The 27,185-nt window shown below is 36.3% G+C and overlaps 2 protein-coding genes across 2 annotated transcripts in view; both read right to left on the bottom strand.

Annotated features, from left to right (window-relative positions):
- The window catches only part of gab2 (GRB2-associated binding protein 2), a 235,937-nt gene extending 218,507 nt beyond the window's left edge, over nucleotides 1-17,430 (bottom strand). The window contains exon 1 of the mRNA XM_039744322.1: nucleotides 17,005-17,430. Coding sequence (XP_039600256.1) covers nucleotides 17,005-17,076 — 72 coding nt within the window. The 5' untranslated portion in view covers nucleotides 17,077-17,430. The remainder of the gene's footprint in view (nucleotides 1-17,004) is intronic.
- Nucleotides 17,431-26,939: 9,509 nt separating this feature from the next.
- The window catches only part of nars2 (asparaginyl-tRNA synthetase 2, mitochondrial), a 105,334-nt gene continuing 105,088 nt past the window's right edge, over nucleotides 26,940-27,185 (bottom strand). The window contains exon 14 of the mRNA XM_039744321.1: nucleotides 26,940-27,152. Coding sequence (XP_039600255.1) covers nucleotides 27,008-27,152 — 145 coding nt within the window. The 3' untranslated portion in view covers nucleotides 26,940-27,007. The remainder of the gene's footprint in view (nucleotides 27,153-27,185) is intronic.

The raw sequence follows: 27,185 nt of genomic DNA, 5'->3' as shown, positions 1-27,185 counted from the left end.
TGCTCTACATAAAGATGGCCTAGGCTATAAGATTGCCAACAACCTGAAACTGAGCTGCAGCACAGTGGCCAAGACAATACAGCGATTAAACAGGACAGGTTCCACTCACAACAGTCCTCGCCACGGTTGACCAAAGAAGTTGAGTGCACATGCTTAAGTGTCATATCCAGAGGTTGTCTTTTGATAATAGACATACGAGTGCTGCCAGCATTGCTGCAGAGGTTGAAGGGGTGGGGCATCAGCCTGTCAGTGCTCAGACCATACGCCACACACTGCTTCAAATTGGTTTGCATGGCTGTTGTCCCAGAAGGAAGCCTCTTCTAAAGATGATGCACAAGAAAGCTCACAAACAGTTTGCCGAAGACAAGCAGACTAAGGACGTGGAATACTGGAGCCATGTTCTGTGGTCTGATGAGACCAAGATAAACTTATTTGATTCAGATGTTGTCAAGTATGTGTGGTGGCAACCAGTTGATGAGTACAAAAACAAGTGTGTCTTGCCTACAGCCAATCATGGTGGTGGGAGTGTCATGTTTTGTGGCTGTATGAGTGCTTCATTGATGGAACTATGAATGCCAACATGTACTGTGACATACTGAAGCAGAGCATGATCCCGTCCCTTCGGAAACTGGGCCGCAGGGCAGTATTCCAACATGATAATGAGCATCTGTGGGGCATCCTCAAACGGAAGGTGGAGGAACACAAGGTCTCTAACATTCACCAGCTCCGTGATGTCATTATGGAGAAGTAGAAGAAGATTCCAGTGGCAACCTGTGAAGCTCTACTGAACTCCATTCCCAAGAGAGTTAAGGCAATGCTGGAAAATAATGGTGGCCACACAAAATATTGACACTTTGGGCAAAATTTGTTTGACATTTTTCACTTAGGGGTGTACTCACTTGTTGCCAGCGGTGTGTTGAGTTATTTTGAGGGGACAGCAAATTTACACTGTTATACAAGCTGTACATTGACTATTTTACATTGTATCAAAGTGTCATATCTTCAGTGTTGCCTCATGAAAACATATAATAAAATATTTACAAAAATGTGGGGGTGTACTCACTTTTGTGATAGATAGATATATATATATATATATATATATATACACATAAACATACACATACACACACACCCAACCCCTGTGTTGGCTGGGTTTGGCTCCAGCAGACCCCCCGTGACCCTGTAGTTAGGATATAGCAGGTTGGATGATGGATAAATGGAAGGATGGATATCAGCCTGTCCAGTTAGGAAGCATAACAGATTGTGTATCAACTTCACCTGCTTTGGTACAAATGAAAGTGATAACAGTAATACCTTTCTTTTAAGCCAAATGATATTTCTCTGATGTTGTCCTTAATTAGATATGTTAGTGAGTTAAAGGAGTGGATGGATGAGCACAACTTGTCTTTGAACATAGACAAAACATACATGTTAATCATTGGAGGGAATGATGCTGACATTTTGTCATTATTTAGTTTCACTGAATCAGCCAGCAATCTATGCATTATCCTTGACTCTAGCATGTCACTTAAAGCACACATTACAAAATTGTCCAAAGCATGTTTTTTCATCTTAAAAATGTTGGAAAATGATGGTGCTTTCTAAATATGCAAGATACTGAGAACTTAACTCATGCATTTATTTCTAGTAGGACTGACTACTACAATGCTCTGTTCACTGCCTATTCAAATTGTTCTTTATACAGCTTTCAGTTCTTAATTCCCTACACTGGCTTCCAGTTAAGTTTAGGACAAATTTCAAAATCCTCCTTTTAACATATAAAGCCTTAAATGGTCCTGCTTACTTATCTGAGAGCACATTGAGATTTCAAGATGCTGGTCTGCTTATCATTCTAAGGATTCATAAAACAACAGTGGGAGGTCAAGATTTTAGTTACAGGGCCCCAAAGCCATGGAATGGTCTGCTTCCTAATAAAAGAGATGCCCCTTCAGTCTCAGTTTTTAAATCCCAGCTGAAGACTCACTACTTCAGTTTGGCAGTGGAGCCGCTAATTAGCTGTGCATACTGCATCTCTGTTTTTAATCATTAATAATAAAATAAGTAAAATTATATTTATAAATGGTCACTAATGCTCTCACTACTCTGTTTCACTTCTTAGTACTCGCATGTGGCATGTGGGGTTCATGGCAGCTTGTTGGCAGAGATCCCCAGGACTCTGAACAAATCTGTATCCTCATACTGTATACAAGGATTCTGTATTTAGTGAATGATATAATCTAATCTTGCATTTTGTATTGTAATTTGTATTATTACTATTGTACAGTACCACTGTATTGTATTCTTGAGGTGACAATGATAGGCTGGCTATCTAGCTGTGTGAAGAGAATTACTTGCTTTTTTTTTTGTGTATTGCATTTACCCAATTTTTTGACACCCACTGCATGCCCAACCTACCTGGAAAAGGGTCTCTCACTCTCTCTGCCTTTCCCAAGATTTCTTGCCTTTTTTTCTCTACAAGGGGATTTTTGTGATCACTTTTTTCCTTTTCTTCTTTGGGGGGACTGTCCAAAAACAGGGCCTGTTAAAGCCCATTGCGGCATTCCACGTGTGATTTTGGGCTATTCAAGAATTAAATTATTGTTGTATTGTTATCACTGTCACTAGTCTATGGGAGATTTGCAAGAAAACTTTCATTGTACTGTTTACTTAAGACATTCAGCTTGAACTTAATTTCTCATACAACCTATGATCAAAAAACAGTTATACCTAGAGCTAGTAGTGGTTTACTTAATATTATACTCAATACAAAATGATTGCAAATGAAGGAACAATTAGAAAACCAAGGAATGATTTATTGATCCAGAATTGGGCTGCACTTGTGGGCTCATGTACTAATCCGGGAAGATAATTGTCCACAGACTGTGTGAAATGGTCTGAACTGTAGTTAGGGTCTTAAAATGTCCCCACACCTGCCTTGTCATGAGTTATGAGTAAAGTTTCGGCCAGCATCTAATAAAGACAAAGGCACACCCATTTTCTTTACATAATCTTCAGCCCTGTCAGCCCCTTTATAAAACAAGCTGCATGTACAACCTGATTCGACCATTGTAAATGGATCTTGGTCATTTTCACTATGGTACAGAATTCATTAACGCATGCCCTTTAATCATGACACACATTCTAAGATGGATATTACCCCGCCTATATATTAGATTTTGTTGTGGCAACTGGGGTACTTTGTAACAGTGTATCTCTTTGCATAGTTAACAAAACAAATTTGAAAACGTTTAACAGAACTGGTCTCTCCAGTACCTTAATACAGCAAACATAATTCGCACTGCCCTGAAGAGGCAAACACCTTCTGGCACTTTCATTTGAGGAGGTTTTTCTCTTTCACTGTTGGAAAGTTAGGACAAAGTTCACCCACGTATGAGACCAGAAATTTTTATAACAGTAGAATAAAAAACAAACAAACAATATGTTGAAAAACACTTGCCACACAAGCTAACTCTTGCGCTTGCAAACTTCAAAATATGCCTTAAGGCAGGTATTAATCATGCCTGTACTATGCTGAATGAGGAGTAAATAAATGGTGGAATGTCACCTTCCCTACCAACAGAAAAACTGTACATAAAACATGCTCCAGCATAGTGTTAACTTACAGAATGCTTCAAATTATTAAAAGCAACACTTATTAATTCAAAATCAAAAACATGGTAAGCTCACAAGAAAAGATTGTACTTGCTTTGATCACAGCAAGCACCTGCAGAGTAAAAAAATAAACAAAATCATGTCATCAACTTGGCCAAGCAGCTGGCTTTAATACTGCTTAAATAGCAAAATTAAAGTTAAAGTTACCTATTGTTTAAGTCATTTCTTTTGAAATGTAACATTATTATCCTCAACTGATAAAGGAAGAGCAAACAAACAGCAGCTTTGGTAATTTCCATGGTAACTTTAAACAAACCAAAGTCTTTCTCTTTATCATGTACTTAACTGCTGGCAGCCTTCTGTGCAAACAGAATAACGAGGGTGCCATCCCCCAAACATTTACAGCTGCCTCTTCTGCCTAGTCACAGTTACTTCAAATAGAAAAGTAATGGGAATGTGCATATTCATGTGATCTATAAAATAGACAATAATTTTTAAAAAATGACAAGATTAAGCCAATTGTGTAAATAAATGGTGCGTTTGATATTCATGGCATATAAACAAAATAAAAGCAAGATATTTAGATACAGAACAGCCTGAAGCTAGAAGACATTGCCTTCACATATCATACGAAAATCACATATTTCCATCATTGAATGTTGTAGATGTGAAATATGATTTTATGTTTTGAAATTTAAGAAAAAATACAAAATGTCACGTAATGTTAAGATTTTCCAGATGACCTTTTCTAATGTTAAGCATCATCCGCATGAAACACAATTATTATTATCTGTCTTCAGATACTATCATCATGAATTCAGGGGTCATTCACTGCTCAGCATTATCCTTTCCCCTAATTTCCTTCCTTCCTTCATCATGCCATTGCCTCACAATATGTGTTCAATCCAAAGTTGCTTCCTCTTCATGAGAATATGTTCCACTTCCACCAGGGAGAAAATTTCTTTGTTTACTTATTCTTTCCGTAAGTTTCCAGTCTTTAACTGTCTTCCTTTCACATGCTCCCCAATTCATCCTCTCACACAAACAATCTTATTAATAATAAGAGTATTTTATTTTTTTAGAATATTTTTAAAGAATTCATTGCTTATATGCATCTACTGTATAATATGTTCTTGCCTATGAGATGTCTGGTTGTGAATTATTCAGAATATAATCCATTTAATGCCACAGATCCATCACACCATTTTAGTTGTTTCTCCATCTATAATATACAGCTACATCCACCTAGAACAGGAAAGCATTACTGTAATTTTCACCTATATGAGCAGAAAAAAAAAAAACTTGATGCTTGTACTGTATGAAATCCTTAGAGTAAAATGTGTCTCACAAAAACACAGCTGAGGATATAGAGTACTGGTAAGGATGGCTACAAAGTATTTGAAAACAGTGAGAAGACAGAGATGAAGATTAGATTTCAAAAATAACAACATTTTAGAAAACTTTAAGAAAAAAAAAAAGGATGAAGGACAGGCCAACAATTACACTAAGGAGATATTCCAATGGGAAAAGATGTCTTCATACTTGTCAAAGTTAAAAAAAAAAAATACTAAAAGAAAATACTAAAAAAGCTCCGGACTTTTTCAACATTCATGTCCAAATGAAATTGTCTACTTATGACAAAAATTACATAAGAAACGGTGTGTGAGTGGAATTAGGATAAGATTATTGCAGAAAGCCACTGCCATTACTTATCATTTTGGGTAGACAGAAAACCATTGTACAGGTGCATCTCAATAAAATAGAATATCATCGAAAAAAGTTACTTTATTTCAGTAATGCAATTAAAAAATTGAAACTCATAAATTATATAGATTCATTACACACAGAGTGAGACATTTTAAGAGTTAATTTCTTTTCATTTTGCCGATTATGGCCTACAAGTAATATAAACTCAAAATTCAGTATCTCAGAAAATTAGAATATTACAGAAGACCAATACAAAAAATGATTTTTAATACAGAAATATTGGCCTACTGAAAAGTATGTCCATGTACACACTCAATACTTGGTCAGGGCTCCTTCTGCATGAGTTACTGCATCAATGCGGCATGGAATGGAGGCGATCAGCCTGTGGCACTGCTGAGGTGTTATGGAAGCCCAGGATGCTTTGATAGTGCCCTTCAGCTCGTCTGCATTATTGGATCTGCTATCTCTCATCTTCCTCTTGACAATACCCCACAGATTCTCTATGGGGTTTAGGTGAGGCGAGTTTGCTAGCCAATCAAGCACAGCGATACCACAGTCTATAAACCAGGTATTGGTATTTTTGGCAGTGTGGGCAGGTGCCAAGTCCTGGTGGAAAATGAAATCAGCATCTCCATAAAGCTTGTCAGCAGTGGGAAGCATGAAGTGCTCTAAAATTTCCTGGTAGATGGCTGTGATGACTTTGGACTTAATAAAACACAGTGGACCAACACCAGCAGATGACATGGCTCCCGAAATCATCACTGACTGTGGAAACTTCAAACTGGACCTCAAGCAACTTGGAATTGGCGTCTCTTGACACTTCCTTTACACTATGGGACCTTGATTTCCAAATGAAATGCAACATTTATTTTTATCTGAAAAGAGGAATTTGGACCAATGAGCAACAGTCCAGTCTGTTTTCTCCTTAGCCCAGGCAAAATGCTTCTAACGTGGTCTCTGGTTCAGGAGTGGCTTGACATAAGGAATGTGACAGTTGTAGCCCATGTCGTGGACACTTTTGCTTCACAATCCTCTCAAGTCTGCGGTTATCCCTGTTACTTGTGCACAACCTTCCACAGACACGGCAATCGCACTTCTGGACCCACTTTGTTGTGTCATCCCATGGGGGCGAACGTCTGTGATATGTTTTGCACATTTGTAACTGGAAATCCACAAATGGAGCAAATGAATCACACATCTTAAAATAGTTTTTTATTCCTAAGCTTTCAGTTCCTACTAGAAATCATCATTACAGGAAAATGATTAGACTTATAGGATCCCAACGCAATATATAGCAAACATATATATAGCAATATATAGCAAACAAGGAGGGGAGGATAGGTGGATTTACTTGCACCCAACTGAAATGTATGTCCAGTCAAACTCGTATGTGTGTAAATCAGAGATTGTGGGTGCTTTTTTCTAACTGCATTGTAATGTTTTTGTATATGTGTGTGAAGTGTTTTTGATGTTTGCCCCATGTATACAGCTTGATTCACATTATATGGTTTATAGCATACCATGTAAATCTAAATAGATCTATCATATATACATACACACACACATATATATATATCCATTTTCTAACCCGCTGAATCCGAACACTGGGTCACAGGGGTCTGCTGGAGCCAATCCCAGCCAACACAGGGTACAAGGCAGGAACCAATCCTGGGCAGGGTGCCAACCCACCGCAGGACACACACAAACACACCCACACACCAAGCACACACTAGGGCCAATTTAGAATCACCAATCCACCTAACCTGCATGTCTTTGGACTGTGGGAGGAAACAGGAGCACCGGGAGGAAACCCACGCAGACACGGGGAGAACATGCAAACTGCACGCAGGGAGGACCCAGGAAGCGAACCCGGGTCTCCTAACTGCGAGGCAGCAGCGCTACCACTGCACCACCATGCCGCCCTGTATAACAAATAAATATATATATATATATATATATATATATATATATATATATATATATATATATCTCTATCTAAACTAATAAAAGGCAAAGCCCTAACTGACTGACTGATTCACTGATTCATCACTAATTCTCCAACTTCCCGTGTAGGTAGAAGGCTGAAATTTGGCAGGCTCATTCCTTATAGCTTACTTACAAAAGTAAGCAACGGTCATAACTGGAACCTACTTACATACATATATAGCCTGCAGCTCGATCGCCGTGTGAGGCGGAGTTGCATCCCTCGTCGTCGCACCTCCCACGTAATTGAGTGCCTGCCCATATAAGGCCATCCGTCTGCAGCAATCCAATAGACAAGCTGCTACTAAATATTCGCGGGTGAAGGACTGTGCTTATGCAAACGAAGATGAGATGGTCAGGGATAGACTAGTGTTTGGCACAAACTCAGCAAAAGTGCGAGAGAAACTTTTAAGTGCCGTGTCTGAGCTAACATTAAATAAAGCCGTGGACATCGCAAGATCGCACAAGATAGCACAACCACAGCTGAGAACCTTCGATGCATTTACTCCATGCGGCTCACGTGAACTGACTGTGAACGCAGTATGCACACAAAAAGCAAGAGCTCCAAAGAGCGCTGAACAAAAAACACATTACACAATTGAGAAGGCAGCAAAAGAATATTAAGCATGTGACGCATACAAGCATATTCATAAGTGCAGGTACTGCGGAAACAAAGCACACGGTGGAAAAAGTCAATGTCCAGCTAAAGGAAGACAGTGTAAAAAATGCGGTAAATTGAACAACTTCGCTAAAGTTTGCAGAACTGGGAAAGGTAAACCCGTGCGTGCACTGTGTGATGTCTCAGATAAAGAGGAAGACGAGCTGTTTATTGATGCAGTAAGAAAGGAATAACCCTCTGAATTTCAACAAGCCTTTGTAGACATATCAATAGGAAAGCAAGGAGTAAAGCTTAAGTTTAAATTAAGTTCATAGACACGCTGCCGCTAAATATTCGCAGGCAAATCCACAACTTAATACTGGGAATGCCTGTTAAACATCTTAGAGTCACGAGTACCGATTTGGGTAGTGAACACTTTCATGAATGAAACCTGTTACCTTTACAACGGTTGACAAACACGGAATATAACTTGAACAGAACACATCCTCCAAATACGAACCTGATTGAAAGAAATAATGATAATCAAGTCCTTGATGACAGCAACACTCACAAAACAATTACATTGACAATCATGTTACGTTATTTTTAAAATGTTTCCTTTTCTTTTTCATAACTTCTTTAACACACTACTTCTCCGCTGCTCATACATACATACAGACACTAGGGGGCTTTGCCCTCTACTCGCTTTGCTGGCCCACCTCTCCAACCTCTCTCTCCGGGAGCACTCTTCACACTGGCCACTTTGTGTCTCTACCTCTCGCGTTGTGAAGGAAGAGGTCTGAACGCACACTAAGGAGATGCGGACGAATCAGCTGCTGGCTTGCAGCTGCTGCTACTGAGCTGCATGAGCTGCATGTCGCGCTGCACGACGATCATTTAAAAGCCTGCACAGCAGCTGCTGCTACCAAGCTGCGTTTTCTGTATATCGCGCTGCATGACAATCATTTAAAAGCCTGTACAGCAGCTGCTACAACCAAGCTGCGTGTTCGGCATGTCGCGCTACGTGACGATCATTTAAAAGTCTGTACAGCAGCTGTCCTTTTGTCTCACTTCCTTGTCTCCCGGGACGTTAAGTGTCTCCAAGAAATTGTTTGTAAGTAGGGTGTGACGTGCAACTAGTCTCGCAGGACTTCAAAGTGTCTCCCCTAGATGATCATGTTTTGATCCAAATTATTTTTTATATAATAGATATTCATTCATCACTAAATTTAAACCCCAAGTCCTAGAATTTTGAAATTTGGCATGATGGTTATTTTTGGTCTAGGTGAGAGATAGGAAAGGATTTTAGGATACTGCTAGCTTATGGAGGTGAAACTACCACTTAATATTAAAATATTTTATATCTCAAAAATGGTTAATTTTCCTCAGAAATGCCAAAATACATTAGTTTTATTTTGATTTATACTATTTTTTGCCTTTTTTATGAAGGTTTTATCTTTATACAGGGTAGTCTAAAAAAAAGGAACCACTCTATTTTTTTTTAATTTTCTTGCAAAATTTCAGGAAAATATTTCTGAAATTCAATATCACAGAAGAAACTGAGATGTACTGGTTTTGAAAATTCGGTTCACACTACAATATTATGGCACCTAACAGTATTCACCACACCAAAACATTCTTCCAGATAAAGTTTGACATTTCTTTACTGTGAAAGTACGTGATGTTGCCAGTTGGAGTGAATTGAACTATTTAAAATACACTGACTGATATTTTTACGACATTGCCAGTCAGTGACATTCCGTATCTTGGCTATGGGAACGAGCTATATTAACACCTACAAATGACAAAGCTACAGAAATCAATAACTGTCTTTTATCAAGGCTGAATACACACGAGATGAGATATGACTCAATTGATCCAGTGGAGTTCTTCCATACGCTATGTCCTCCAGGTATTTCTCTGCACAAACTTATTTTGAAGAAAGGAGACTAAGATATGCTTTTGTGAAACTTAAATCCATCTAAACTATGCAATGGCACAAGATTGCAAATACATGCTTCAATTACATTGTGTGTAAATCTTTTATCTTTAATGTCTTTGGTCAGGGAGAAACTGTCTGTATACTGCGTATTCCTCTTATACGATCGGACTTTCCTTTTCAATTCAAACACCTGCAATTTCCAATTAAAGTTTGTTTTACAACGACTATGAATAAAGCACAAGGTCAGTCTCTAAAAGATGCGGGAGTAAATTTGAGGGATTATTGGTTCTCATGGCCACTTTATGAGGTGTGCTCTAGATTGAGTTCATTCACTCTCTATTCATTCCGAAACATGGGGGTGCTACATCTTAACATTGTATACAGATAAGTATTGTAGTTTCTTGCTCAACATAGTCACTCCTTTTGTTTGATTTTCGTATACAACGCAGACTTGGTACATGATCAAAACCTGAAATAAAACTGTGTTTGTATTTTTATGTCAATGGGGGGAAAAAAAAAATCAGGCTAGATATCTATACTGATATGGACTGGGTAATGTGCTAGGATCAAAAGGATGCCACATTGTTTGATGAAAATGAAAAGTATCAACCTACAGACAGCAGAACTCAAAGAAACCCAGAAAAGTGAAAAACTGATGCGGCAGGCTAGCACATTTATATACTTCTATAAATAGATTTTGAGATGAAATTTGCTTTATAAAATAAATATGGAATTAATGGATGATAGTGTACTTGTTATTATCCATCTGAAAAATTAGACACAAAGAAAAACTTCACTAAAAAAGCAACAACGAAAGTTGCAAATACAATGTACAGTATGACGAATACTGAAAATTAAATAATGTATATGCCTTGGATAAAAAACTAAAATTATATTTGAATGCCCCATTCCCAAAAAAACATTATTTGTAATTTCCAGTCTGAAAATTAATATATATTTTATCAGCAAATAATCTAGGTTTAATGGCAGAGAAATATGAAAGAAGCAGGAATGCTGCATATTTTAAGTTATCAGTACCACGATCATCTCAGCGGTAGTACCAACCATTTATTCACTTGCCACAGTATATCTGACTGCTTACCATAAAATATGTTAATTTTCTACCTACATATACAACAAAATTTATTATGTGCCAAAGTATTAATAAGGTAAACACAGCTGTACAGTGGCTAGTGCTACTGTCTTACTGCTATAGCGAATATGAGTCACTGAGTTTGAGTTGATACACAATCTCCCTTGCCAGGATCAATTTTCCCTGGCTACTCCAGGTTTCTTTCACTTCCAAAAAAACAAATGAGTTAGGTTAACCAGTAACTCTAAGCTGTGTGTGAGTGTGATTTGTGACACATTGGCACCTTTCTGGAGTTGATTACTGCCTTGCACACATTGATGGTGGGATAAGCTCCAGCTTCTCACATACTCATAAAGGAAAAGATGAGTTCAGAAAGAAAAGAGATGGAATTATATTATTTCTTAATCAAAGTAGTCTATAAAAAGAACAAGAAGAAGAGAAAGAATAACAAAATTTTAAATGAAATGCCAACGTGCCTAAATTTCAAATTAAAGCACAGTATTTTGAGCAAAATAATGCAATTCAAAAAGTTATCTCCAAATTAGGGCAGTAATACTTTCCAAATTTAAAGTAGCTTCTGTAAAAAGCTACTACTAATAACTTTTGTCTTTGCTTAGTGACTTCTTTGTCTGCAGTTAGTCAAAACCAGCAGAACACTAATAACAGTCCACAAAGCATCCCTTGAAATTTACCAAGGACATGCAACCAAGAAGTAGGAATTTTAGAAGACAAACCTGCTCAGCGTTGTTTCAAAAATCAAGTGTAACTTGCTCACTCTTCTCTATATAAAAATTATTTGTTAAAGCTGTTGAAATTATTTAATTTATTAATAACAAAAATAATCTTGAAAAAAAAATCTTTCTTTTCATATTATCCTGGTATATTTCTGCTTTAAAACAAAACAACTCAAATATAAAAACATCCACTAACTCACACACACACAATATTTATTTCCATATAAGCTTCAACATCCAGAAGGATAATTGAACTATTTTGGTATTCTCAAACTAATATCTGTCCTCTATACCTGACTCCCTGGAGGGACATGGGGACTATGTTAGTAATAAACCTCTAGCCTATAACTTTTACCCATAATGCTATTCATTACATTAGACTGAAAATTGTGATAAATAAGGATACAAACAAGACCACAGACTTTATACGAAGCAATTTAAATAACCTGACTTCATTTTGTCATATGACGAGTCAGCTGAGGACAAGGTGAAAGCTTCTCATTGTACCCCAAGCAAACCTAATTAAGCCATTAAGTAAAATAGATTATTGTTTACCCCCAGCCCAGTCCTGCTTAACGTATGCCATTAACAAATGAATTCGGAGGGAAGTGCAGAAGATCAACAACTCCCAGTATTTACCATACAGAAAATATTCAAATATTGCTTACATAGGAAAGAACAGACAAAATTGTCAAAATCTTACTCCTGTATTTTTTTTTTTTTTGCTTCTCACCACATCTATAATAGCTGACACGGTACAACAACCTAGTACTATATTCCCTACACCTATACAAAAAAATGCAGCATACAGTAATAAAGTTATCCAGGTATCTGATAAACAACTTCCTTGTCTATTTGTGTTGCTAAAACTTTAAAGAATTGACCTTATACTGACATTGACATATGCGATTTAATTTTGGCAATCAAAGGATCAAACAGCAGGCTACTGCTGTAAGTAATCTTCAGCCTATTGTCTGTAGTGACAGGACAACAGGGATCAAACAGGGTGTGGACAAAACACACAGATAAGGAACTGGCTATCAAAGCAGCACTGAACACAATTAGTGATTACCACTGACAGACAGTGTTCCTTGGCGGCTATAGAGCTGGACAGTAAACAACAAGGGTGTCCTTTCATTTCCCCACCCCTGACTAGTTGATCCTGAGTGAATCACTTCACTTGCATTTACTTGAACTACAAATGTAAACAACTATAGCATACAGAAACTCTGGGCCTTACAATGCTTTTTGTTATAGACAAATGCTATATACTGTAGAATGAAACATGTTTGTGGGATTGAGGTTGTTAGTTATGAAAAGACAGAATTTAGTTTTATACTGCTTTGTTATTCTAAAAATAATAATGTAGTGCAAAGTTACCTTTGATTACTAGTGACTGCAGACATTCTAGTTCAAGTGTCGGGAAAGAAATAAATCAACAAAGACAGACAAAATATTGAGGTCACCTTTATTTTCAACCAAATAAAGATATACATTATGCAATGAAAGGTCATGTTATAAATTATATGCAACTCTGGATGCTGTGATGCAGCAGAGCTAGTCACTGCACCACCCATTTCTCCCCCAGTGATGATATCTGAATAAGAAAGAATTTCAGGAAACAAGAAGGTAATCTTAATACAAGTAATTCCTTTCACTGTATAATGAACACAAACTTAAAGTAGGTGGTATGATGGAGCGCCAGTTTGAGCTGCTATTTCACAGCTCCAGTCAAGATCAAATCCTGACCTGTGGGAAGTCTGCATTTTCTCCCTACACCTGGGTGGGTTTCATCTCTAGCTTCTTGTGCACTTTTCCTACATCTGATTAATATGTATATTTGCCCAAAACTGGCCCAGTGAGTGTGCTCTGCAATGGATTCACTCTCCATCTCCATACAGAATTTCTTACTGCCTTGTGCCAACCCTACATGACTGTATGATTAAGAAATTTTCAAAGCTTTGAAAATAGATAGACAAATGGACAATCCCACAGTGCTCCAAAGACAGACATACTTAATTCTGCAATTGCAGTGCAACCATTTTACACTGCACAATCAAAAGTGGGACTGTTTATGATCTTGTGGTCTCAAGTCCAGCTAGGCCACACAGTATGGTCTTTAGTATAAATGTGTCATGTCTTCCCAGTGTACGTATGTCTTCTCCATATACAACTTTACCTTTCCATATCATGCACATAGGAACCAGATATGTTGGAATGGGAGTATAGTGGTTAAGAATTTGGACTTTAAACCCTGAGGCTGGGTGTTCAAATCCTGTTACCGACACAGTGTGACCATACCTATGTTCCAACTGGAAAACCAAAACAGAAATGTAACCAATTGTATCATAAATGTTATAAGTCACAATGAATAAATGCATCAAATAAGTAAATGTAAATGCCATGAAGTGCAAATCTACTTTTTAAACAAGAGGCCTTTTGCAGTTGTCATTAACCACACAAAATGGTTTTCATAAGCCTACTCCCACTGACCGTTTAGGGCTTCAGGAAAACTTCAAGCCTTGCTTTAAAGCACAGCAAGTGCTGTCAGGACACTCATACTTCAGCAGATGTGCAATTTCAATAGACTACAATGTCTTAAATACTGGCATTAGTTAAAAGCAAAGCATCCAGGCAGGATGTCCGACCAAACTGTCATCCAACAACCAAAAAAAAAAAAAAAAAGAAACAGCAATGAAGAGGCCCAAGATCAGTCCTGAATCAATTTCAGACAGGAACGTTTGAAAGCAGAGACTGGAGACTGAGTGCAAATCAAAGACAGCAACAGTACACAAGAGGGACTGACTTCCCTGTTACACTTGCAAAATCACAAGGTGTTACATAATGAAGCAGGGCATGAAAAAAGTCTTAAATGCAGAAGCCACACAAAACAAAGACTTGGCGCGCTCTTTGGTAAATATCAAGCATCAAAACTTCATATAGTCTTGGGGCCAAGAGAGAGATGCCACCTGCAGAAATCACTAAAAAAGTGATGACAAGTAAAAGAGAAAAAGCACAAAAGTCATTAACATCTAAAATTCTGCCAGTAATCCTGGCACACACACTCACACAATCCTTTAGCACAGGTGGTGGGTGAGCCCAAGACAGCACCTTCCTGTCACCTGCCAGCACTTTTCTCCCAATAACATGGTAAAAGAAGTTCTACAAATGAAGAAGTGCACAACAACAATGAATGAGCCTTAAAAGAGGTAAGAATGGTAAGTAAAGGTAAATGCAACCTTAGTTCTAAAACTTTCCTGATTCTTACTTTTCGGAGAAAGAACCTGAGACAAAACTAACGTAGAACTGATTTTCAGGTATTTTAGAGCACATTAAAAAAAAAAGGACATTCCTACATTCCACACAGCTAGTCTCTATAACATAATGTATAAAACATATGCATACTGTATTCTGATGCTGAAATATGCAAAATTTCATATATTGTAAGAAGATATTTTAAAATACTTGGACACTTTCACCATCTAGAGTACATATTCAAAAATTTGTAAGAATGAATGTATTTCATATACTAAAGCAAAATAAACATTTATATGCAGACAGAAATATACAACTATTAGAAGATACACATGTGTATAAATATTTAGACAAACATGTTTATTTCTGTACATGTAGTATCAACTCACAGTTTGATACACACATCCCTATCTATGCATAAGAAAATGTTTACTTACTGTACATAAACATTTGAGCATACATATGCACAGTTACACATGTATATATATATATATATATACACACATATATTATATATATAAATGTATGTACAAGTATACTGCATAAATAAATAATAATAATAATTATTATTATTAATATAGCACCTTTCCCATGTTCATGGGAAATAACTAAATAACTGATGTGGGCTAAAATTCCTTTACTAAAACTGTGTGACAATAAACAAGGCAATTTACCTGCCTGTGCTCCCACTGGAAAAACAAAAAGAAATGTAACCAGTTCTATCTCAAATGTAAGGCAACTTGTACAAATTTGTTCAACAAATAATAATAATTTGCGCATTTGCCCTTGGACATATTCACTGATCCTACATCAGTTAGTCTAGCATACGGTTTGTTTACTGGAGTTGCTTAAGAACTTCTTGCCTCTCCGATTCTTAGACATACGTATAAAAAAAAAAATGATTACAATAATTATTAGAATTATTGGCTCTTCCTCTTTTTGGTATCCTGCTGTGGCGCCTGGTGCTTGACTGTGTCTGACTTTGTATTACAACTGGCCATGGACCCTCCAGATGCTGATTTTCTCCAGGGATGCTGTTGAGTGGAGTTTTTGTTTTCCTCTCCTAAACTATCGACTGGCCATATCTCAATGATAATACTAATGGACATATATCAGTAGGAGGCTTTTATGTTAATTAGTTTGAATCTTTTTGGTTAGTGTGTGTGTTTAAATATTTTTAAGTGTGTGCCTTTTGTAATTTGTACAGTTTGTAATTATATTTTACCTGTGAACATGTTACTGCATTACAAGTCAATACTATGTGAACAATAAATTGTGATTGGGCAAAATGGCTGAAACAGGCCTTAGATGGGAGACAGTCCATCACAGGGTACACTCAAGCATATCCACATACATATAAATTCAAGATTATGTATACATGTACCACACAAACAATGTACATAAAGAGAAATACATTTTATATGCAGAGACCCATTAACACAAGAAATGCATGTTCAAAGTAATATATATATATGGATAAAACATCAAAATATTACTGCACATTGTGTAAGCACTTACACATAAATATAGTACATACGCAAACACCAATATATACAGATACATATAAAATAACACAATAGTATATACAGTAAATAACGGCTTTTATTCAGAGTTCTGCACATGTTATTAACTCTGTACACCAGCGATTTACACATCCATGTTCAAACGGCATGACATATGCACAAGCACAATCACGGGTCAGCGAATTCCTAGTCTCCTCCCATCTGATCTAACCCTACTGTATTCTATACAGGTGCGATTCAATGCAGACCACATCACACAATAAGCACACACAACCAGTGCACTCGCAAAATGAACGATAACCAGGAGTGGCCGGACAATGAAGTCGAAACATTCTTTAGGGGTTATGATAAAATGTCCTCTCAAGGACCACGACAATTTGACTAATTAGTACTCTGCTATCAGGTTCTTCCCTGAAACACAGTTTTTCGGACCAGCTGAGCCAGTAACATGCGCAACACGTCCAGCCCTCTTTGCTCGCCCCCATAGATGCCTCTTTAGCATCTTTTAAAAGTATTATCTACAAGCACGCAGAAAATCGACAAAAGTGTTTACTTACGTAGCGTCTCAATTTCTTCTCCGGTGGAGACTTTCTCAGCCAACCTTCATGAATGATTTCTCCTCCGCTCATCTTCACTGCACTTTTCCCAGTATCAATAATTTCCTCGAATTTCGGCTACAACATTCAAAGCAATTTACAGCCACCCTTCCTTTTTCTGAACATTTAACTTGACTTTACTTCATGCTTGGATGGAAAACTGAGAAGAGCAGTCCTGTCAGTGACCGATCCTATCTGCTCAAACCGGTTCCCGAAGACGACAATAAAAGGCAGGACGTTAAAAGCCAAGTGTCCCGCAGGGCAGGTGGCCCGGTCCGAGAGCGGTTGCGGCCCCTCAGAGAGCGGCAGCGAGCTGACAGTTGGTGCCGCACGAAGCACGCAGTGACACCGCGTTGTGGTGAGAAGGGACCCAGCTGTTTGTTAGAGACACCACGCCCACTCGTAACAAAGGGTGGGTTTAGAGCACAGACAAGGGGCCGGCGCCTTCTCGGGGAGCTTTCTAAAATGTTTGCTGAGCTCGACGCCCGGATTCAAGTTGCACGCTCTGTCAAAAAGAGCAGAAATGCGATGTCCGTGTGGATAGCGAAGGACACCTGGCCGTCGAACATGGGAGGCAAAGCTGTAATGATTTGTCACGGAAAGACATAATCAACTTTGTCGTCGAGGTCGGATGCTGAACGATTTGATTTTATTCTCTCTGAAATTTAGTTAAGCTGAGCAATTAAACTATTGTTACAAATCCTGCGCGCTGATGGCATATGCGATTTTAGCAGTATCGCATAATTTGACTGTATTTTTTCTCAAAATATAACAATCAGAAATATGTTAAAACTGACGATCTCAGAAAAGAATAGCCTGTGCTGGGATTACGAATCCTGTTCTTTGATGTGCAACACTACATTATAAACACCAGGTGATGTTTTTTTCGATATTTATTTAAACTGAAAAATATAAGGTAATTGTAAACCGTGAGTTACACCCAAAATACGACTCTTCCCCAAAATCAATTTTGCTGAATGAAAATTAATTCGTGCCAAACTGCGCCGCCTACTGGACAATGCATCGAACAGTATTGCTAAAGTTACGGTAACCGTTTGCTTGAAATCTCATTAAGTGTGGGCGTGAAGCAGGATTCAGCCCATCGCCAGCTATGTAGGTGTGACTTATTCCCAGTAGAAGATTAGTTTTCTTAAATTTATTTATTTTTCAAACTGTCAGTCTTTATTTTATATATTGCCACTGACATAATGAACTATCAACTTCCTTCACATATGGTATCATAATACATTAGCAAACTGACCAACTTAGATGATGGATAAAATTGAAGCCACATTACTAAAAGAACAAATCAGTCAAGATTTACATAATACAGAACCTTTAACATTTTCCACTTTTACAAATTATTATATTCTTTAAAGAAGATTACAATTAAAGTGGCACAATTGCAAGTGCAATACGTTTATTTCAAATAGCTCCAGTAATAGTATGGAGGCATATCTCACACAAAATTCAATAAAAGTGCAAATTAATAAATATATTTTGAAATGTGACAATAAATAAAAACACAATGATAATATGAGCATAAATGTTTTATTTATTTACACTTATTTCTGTATGTTCTTGTTTCATTATTTCATTTTCATACTCCTTCATATAGCATCTTTAAGACTATAATACAAAAAGACCACTCACTCTTCATTTTATTTACTGAAGTTAACAATATCCACTGTCATAAGGTGTTGTATAATATCAACAAAACTGGCAGGCCATCTCAATACTGCCTAATAACACAACAGAAGCTGCGGAAATTCTAATTTAAGCATCCAAGTCTGTTTAGTGCTGAATGGAACAAATGAACAAGCAAAAGTTATCATTTGAGAATATTTAAATGAAGACACCTACAGCTTATCTGACAATTGTATAAACACAATGGTTAATGAAAACTGGCTTACACATTTAGTCAAAAGTGGGGAATGTTATGTTTGACGTATTCAAGTTGAGTACAGAAACACATATTTGTAGGCACTATAAGAGGGTTGTATATTTGACAGAAATCAGGATACACCTATAATACAGAGAAGGGAATGGTGGTTTTTGAAAACAGTCAAGTTCCTGAAACAGAGGCTCTGATGTATATGTATTGTGGCCTGTTGACAAAACATTTGGACTCTGAATTACCAGGTAGCCTTCCTCAGTCTTCAGCACTAATTCACCATGCAACTGTGGGCAAGTCAAACATCCTTCAGATGTAAAAAATATATGCAAACACCAGAAATATAACTATAAAGCATCCAGGAGCATTTTTCACATGAATATATTGGTAGAGCTGTAATGGAATTTTGATTACTGCATGCAGACTTCTCCAACCTTATTTAACATTAACTAACGTGACTAATAATATCTGTCTCTCTGTTATTAATGACACAACAATGTCACAAAAATCAAAGAATGGTTTATCCTGATCCCATTGTATCAACTGACAAAAGATACATGACCTCTTCTGATATTATCATTATCTGACAATATATAGCATTACAGAAAAATTAAGTAAATTGAGATCCTAGCAGCACAGGACAAAATTACAGATGATTTAACACAAGGTTCAACTTCTTATCACAATCATACATTGCAGGTAACTTTTAAAATGACCACTGATTACTACTTAATCACATTTCATTTGTTCCAGTCCTCAAAAATACAATCACAGTTTAAAGCAAGAATTGTAAAACATTTAAACTGCAATACTTCATCAAAATTTGTAGATATTGTTAGAAACTTCATTTTGAAGAATAATATAGTTAAGATGACATATAAGTATTATGCTTCTTTGAAAAAGACTCAGTAGCCCCACAGTTGGAGCAAAAAAAAAAAAACTTCTGCATGTACCATAAACCTATCATACCTTTATGCAAATCTGTATGGTTTAATACATAGGACGTAAAATGATATTACTACACAATGAGAGTTTTATATTTGCACATGCACATTATATTATAGGCATTAGAGGCTTAATTGACTCGTCACTGTTTACAACCAAGCAATGTGTAAAAAATAGTAAGGTTAATAGGATGTTGTATGCCATGTGAAATCATCTAGAACACTTTGATCTCACACATATAAAAAGGAGAATGATATTGGCAAGCTATCATGTATTTTCCAATGTTGGAGAAGAATACTCCTTCAAAGATTTATTCTCTGCCAGTCAACATTCAAGTGGACCAGTCGCTTGCGACGAATCGTGCTGTGCTTTTGGATAAACAAGAATATCAACTCTGTCTTTGATATCTCCATCTTTCAAAACTATTACCGCTGAAGATTTGTCACATGTTGGCTTATTATATATGTGTTTTGTCTTGGTAGAGTAATATATTACTCTACTTTCCCATTTTGTATTATTCATTTGTAGCCTTTGTCAGAACAGCTCAAATTTCCCAGATTTACCATTGTTTATAAGGCACTGTACCATATAACTTCTCCCCACCTTCCCTTCTACATATATAACCTCAGGCAATTAGGTGTAGTAAAAGACAAGCAGGAGTTAAGTTACAATTTAAATAATGTATTATTGATAATATTCATAAATAATAATATACAAAGTACATTTGAATATTGGCAACCACACAACCTGATAAATGGTGATGTGTAGTTTCAGGCGGCACACAGACTTGTTATTTACTTAAAATGTCTCTAGTTAAGGCATCATTTGTGGTCAGCTTTCTTCAGAACAGACTGCATGCCTGTCTCAATATGGCTGCCGAGCTGTGCTCTTCATTGTGTTGTCCTTTTCAGTTCATGGTGTGTGATGGTCTTTCATCAGTTTGGTAAGAGAGAGAGAGTGAGGTAAAGCAAGCAAATTTATAGGTTTTCTGTCCAACCCCTAGAGTCAATACAGCGTCGTGGTACTTAAAGGCTTTTGATACAAGCCAGTTCCAATCAGCCATACTTCAGAACAATGGGGGAATAGAACACCTTCACACCTGCCCTCCAAACCTTATGTTAAGGTAAAGCTTGGCAGTTAGGCAGCCTGGCTTTCTGTGAGGGTTGACTGAGAGACTTTACCAGAGAAACACTTACCAAACTTGTTTGAGGCACTTCCCCCAACCCTGTCATAAAATTACCCTGAAAGGGGGGGGGAAGGGGTTCTTAAACCATCAAACCATTGCTGTTAATATCTATAATGTAACACTAATATTACATTGCTATGCCTAAGTTACAAATAAAGACACGCAAAATATTTATCAACTTTATGCAAAATTTCACATCACAATATGTAAGCGTGATCTTTCGGACTCATATAGAAATCCAAGAAAACTTCTTTGTCCGTGTTTTTCAGCTACATTTCGTGTAAAGTGCGATACTTTTGGATGTATGGATTTGTATGCATTATTGGCTATAGAATTTGTAATACGTCCGATCGTTATAACTCTTTCAATTCCATGTTGCATCGCTTCTCCATGATTTTAAGTATAAACCTGACCGAATTGTGGTTTCTTTGAAATTAAACTTGTAGTAGTTCTGTCATATCACCTATGCCCATATATTCAATCTCCTTTCGCTGTTCCGTTATTTCACAGAGTAATAATTTCTATTTGTTAGCGCTAATGCAATCTTTACTATCAGTTTTTTGTTACTTTTCGAATTTTAGTACTTTCATAACCTCTAACCTGCTCTGCATGTGTGTCACGCTTATGTTTTTGAACCCTCTTTACGACATTCTGCTTTGTCTTCTACTCTTTTGTCTTTTTTCTTCTACTGTTTGTTTTTTATTTCTGCCCCCACTTGAACCTCAGTTTTCAATTTATCTCTTGGTACAAAGTCTTGTCTCACGAGACATGAAATTCTCTCTCTGAAAAAGTCTTCTCATCTCTCTGAAAAAGTCTCATCTCATCCCAAGATTTTTTTATAAAAGAAAGATTTTCATAAGGACTTTGCTGAAAAATAATACTTGTTTAAATAATCCTTACATGTAAGACTGAAAAATGTTTTAAGTACGTCTTGTAGATCAATAACAAAATGTTTTAAGAACATTATAAATAATAGGCTTGAATTTAAAGTTTGTTACAATACTAAAAGCTAGGGATGCTGCTAACAGAATCTTGACTTAAAACAAATATTATACAACTAAAAATTAATGAAAATATTTCATTAGGATGTTTTTATGTTAATTAGTTTGGCATTTCTTTGTATAGTGTATGTTTAAACTAAATATATTTTTAAGTGTGTGCCTTTTGTAATTTGTGAAGTTTGTAATTCTATTTTTACCTGTGAACTTGTTGCAGTGTTCTGACCCAATACTATGTGAAAGATAAACTGGAATCAGGCAAAAGGCAGAAACAGACCTTAGGTGGGGTGTCAGTCCATCACTTGGTAGACTTGAGCAAATCCAGTGCTCCAATCATAATGTACATTTGCTTCAAGCCAGATAACCAAACAGCTTCTAAACTCTGCCACTGATTTATGATGCTCTTTGCTTCGATACTCCAAAAAGCTGCTCAAATATTTCACTACTTTACTTTCTTAAATTCTACACCAAATGCTAAAACTGAACGGATACATACATTTTTCTTTAAAACAAAAAGTTGTATGTGTGGCCAACCTGGCTTTACACCTGGAATAGGATCAAGTCTAACCCTGAACTGGACTCAACCAACTTGATAATGCATAGTTATGAAACACAAGCAAAAATAACGTATACTATCTTATCTCTCCAAGTGTAGAATCAACATACATGATTTTGTTTTTTGTAACAAATTATTACATAGCAGAATAGAAGTACAGTAATCCAAGTTTAATTTACCCAAAATACTTAACAATAAAAACAGTTTTTGTACAGTAAAGCATTATATTTATGCTGTAAAATACAAAAATAATTCTGATGAAAATGTTACATTAAGAAGTGACTGTTGGTTGTAGGTGGTCTACCATATCTTTGTCTATTGCAAAAAGGATCTTGGTTCAAAACATGTATGCAGCCTATTTACTCATATGCCACATGTAGTATATAAAGATTCCAAATTAAGCACTGGGTGGAGCATGATACAACTACTGAGTAAAATCTTCAATGCGAACTTACCCAACTGTAGAGTTTAATCAAAATATTTAAATACGGTCCATATTAAAAAAATCTGAAATAAGATTCATTGCAACCTGTGCTAAATTCTTAATCATAAGAAAACAATTGAAATTCAAAGTGAATTTGTATTTCTTAGAATAAATGTATGAAAACTTTTAGTCAACCATACTTTCCTGGAAAGTCAAAATTTAGATTATGTTGCATTTTGATGTCAGAATTAATGAAGACAATAAAAAAAATAAACTAAATTTAAGAAACCAGGAAATAACTATAAATGCACTGCCTACTTTGATAAAATATATGATAATAAAGGCAGCATTCTGATAATGGTACAATATTCATTTGCTTATGAAATGTTTTGTTTAATTCAAGTACATGGTTTATATTTAATACATTTTATAGATCATAAATAAAGTCCAAAACCATGCAGCAAAAAATATTTACTTTATGTGCTTGTAATGGTAAAGCACATGTACATAAGGCAAACTGCGCTCTTAGTGTCTGGAAAGTCATGGGAACAAATTATATATTGTACAAAGTATGTCAACAAACAATCACTTGTTTTTTTTAAGGCCACGCCCTCTAAACATATCCATGTTTATTTGTTCATAGAAAAGATGAGACAGCTTGCTATACAATTATACAAATAATTATGACACCAAAAAAACTGGTTTTTCAAAGACACAGAGATGAAGTTCCAGTAAAATCATAGCAGAAGGTGACCACTAATTACGAAACATTACCTGTGGTCTGTTTTGAAATAGCCTGATGTAATCAGGTTTAATTTAATTGATGCAGCATGGCTCTCACGGCTATGTTGCAATTTAATTACTACAAGCTAGCAGATCAGTAAAATTACCTTCATTTTAACTAGATGAAACCCAGATGGGGCTAAAGGTCTTTTCTGTATCAAGAATACTTGGATATTCTTAGGTAAAAGTGGGAGGCTGAAAAATTATGCAGTACATTACATATATACCTGTATGTAGTCAGAAGGTTGAGATGCAAGGACAGTGCAACATGGCTATTATGACTTACTTAGATACTTAAAAAACTAATAATTAACCATTTTTAATAAATACAGAGGCCATGATTCAATTTTAAAAGGCAAATATCTTGTATTTTATATGAAAATTGTATTTTTCCTGGGCAGCTACAGCAAATATGATACAAACATACAACAGAATACCTGAAGAATAAAATAGTTTTCACACTTGCAGCTATAGCCAAAAGTAAAATAAACTGAAAATATGTTTGTACATCCTAGATTATTTCTTGCTTTAATATAGGGTATATTATTTTGCAGTACAATGTTGAATGTTTCAGTCCATACATTTCCTTCATCCTCTTAATTCAATAAGAAAATTATAAACATGTAAAATGAAGAGTCAAGACTTTATGGTATAAGTGGTTACTTTTCAAGGCACTATTCTCTGATTTTGTTGGGCCACACTATCCCAATACTTTAATATATTGCATACACAAAAGAAAGAAGACAGTAACACTGTCATGTCTAGTACATAATATATTGACAAATATGAAAAAAACATTAATTAGGTGTCTTGAAAACTAATTTAGGCATTTATGTCTAAGAATTTTCTTGTTCCATTTTGGGAAGTAGCCAACAAATGAGTCAAACACCACATGCATTGAGCAGAATTAGGAACTAGGAATTGCCTCATGTTGTTGTCATTTTCCATGCCACATAAATATAAACAGTGAAAAAAATCCTCTTTTCTCAAAAAAAAATTCTATGTTAAGTATAAGGCTACTGCAAGCAGCCTGCACTGCAGAAAAATGTTTGGCATGTGTCCCAGTTTCTCCTAATAATCATTTGCCACTCCTGCCAATTTTACTAAATACTTATGCAGCACTTTACTTCAACTATTTTGTCTTGACATTTAAAAAGGTGCCCTTGAATATTTGTTCACCTGTCTTAATACTTACAGGAAAGTAATATTCTTCACCTCACCCAGTGACAAGTAGTTGCCTTTACGTAACACTAGACGTTGAGAAAATAAATATTAATACTATAATTTTATTTTTAAAAGCAGAGCTGTTTGGTATTATAATCTGCATAAATAAATATTAAAATCTTAAATATGTAATACAAAATGCAAATATTATAAGTACAGTACCTATGTCACACTTCTACATTCCTATTGTACCACTCATGTTTTAGGCTAAAAATGTCTTGACAGCTACACACAGTATTTAAATTAAATTATTACCAAAATGTTAACCACACTGGCAGTCCTAACCCATGTTTTTTTCCCCCTGTCAATTCAGGTAGTGTAACTTGCAGACTTACCAAACTACAAACATATTTAAAATTTAAATCAAACTGCACACTAAAATTTATTTGGTAACACCAGGCTATCAGGACATCAGAGCTTAACTGAAACCCTTTTAAAACACTTTCATACTATCTCTTACATTATTAAAAGTACATTTTTTACTTGGATGGCATGGTAGTGCAGTGGTAGCTCTGCTCCTCGTAGTAAGGAGACTAGGCTTCACGTTCTGGGTCCTCACTGCATGGAGTTTACATGTTCTCCCTGTGTCTGCATGCATCTTCTCTGGGTGCTCCAGTTCCCCTTCCACAGTCCAAAGACATGCAGGTTCGGTGAAATGGCGATCTAAACTGGCCCTACTGTGTTTGGGGTGGATGTGTGTGTGTTCACCATGTGATGGACTGGTGCCCTGTCCAGGGTTTGTTCCTGCCTTGCGCTCTATGCTAGCTGGGATTGTCTTTAGCAGATTCCAGCATGACTGACTTTTTACTTAATTTTCAAAAGCATTTAAGTATTTTAATAGAGATACAAAACTGTTCAATTATATATATGTTACGACCAAAACCCGAAATCGGCCAAAGTGGGAAGTGTCCGGCCAAATCGGAAAATGGCCAATGTCATTGTAAATTGACCGGCAAATGTCCAATCTTTTCCTTGATTTTGGGATTTGGCCAGCCAGTTTGCAAAATGGCATGGGTCGATTGGCCAAAGTCAGAAGAAAAAAGGCATGAGCAGAGATTTGTTTTGCACTTAGTAGTACAACTGCATCAAGTGCAGCCTTGCCAGCTCTTGTTCAGAATGAGGACACCACTTAGTTGTTTCACAATAATTAAGATTAGGTATATAAGTAGGTTTCACATTTCTTTTATCATTTTAGCCCTAAAATAGTGACTTAACATCAGGGACCTATTTTATTGACCTTAAGGTTAGTGTTTGAGTGAGAGGAAGGCCATCTCCAGTGGCGTCTGCCTCCTGAACAAGACCTGCCTTAAGCAGTTTCTCATGCAGAATGGAAAACTCAATTATGAATCTGCATCTGAAATTTTTAAGCATCTTTGCACTTTGAGCTGACAGTCTTACATCAGCGCATCGAATTTTGGCCAGGGAGTTCTCGCCACTTCGCAAAATGGCTGGCCAAAGTAACATATACACTGGTCATTTCTAGTAATTTGGACTTTGGCCACACCTCTTGGCCAAAATTCGGGTTTTGGCCGTAAAACACACATATATTTTTTACAGAATTAGGAAAAAATAACAAAAATAGCAAAATATTACTGGAAAAATATTTCTGCAACACAGCAAAAGTAGGTTTTCATTTTTATATTTATACCACCTTATAAGGAAATTAAGGCTGGCACCAATTATTTCTATGTAGTTGAGGAAGTCACAATTACCTCCTAGTTGTTATTTTATTATGTGACAAAGGTATAATTTATTTAAGTTTCTTTTGTAACCCAGGTAATCATACCTTTCAGCAAATGAAAAACTTAATTTGAATAGGCAGCTTTGTTTTTTTTAATTGCAAAGAAATCCAAAATAAATTTACCTGCACACAAACACCATGCAAATAATATGAAAGAATGATTTTTTTATTTAGAATTGGACTTAAAGCAGGTACTGGCCATGTAATGTAGAATTACAAGAGGCATGAATAAGAAAACCTTGGGAAAGGAATTGTATCTTTAATATTGTCAGCTCCTAAAATGCACTGAAGATAACGCTCAAATCCCATTCCAAATCCTCCATGAGGAACGGAGCCAAACTGACGCAACTCCAAGTACCTATGAAAATAATAACAATTAGATAATCACCTT

The sequence above is a fragment of the Polypterus senegalus genome, chromosome 2, assembly GCF_016835505.1.
Source record: "Polypterus senegalus isolate Bchr_013 chromosome 2, ASM1683550v1, whole genome shotgun sequence".
Classification (NCBI taxonomy): Eukaryota; Metazoa; Chordata; class Cladistia; order Polypteriformes; family Polypteridae; genus Polypterus; species Polypterus senegalus.
The sequence above is the reverse complement of the archived record's forward strand: the minus strand, read 5'-3'. Positions and strand labels throughout refer to the sequence as shown.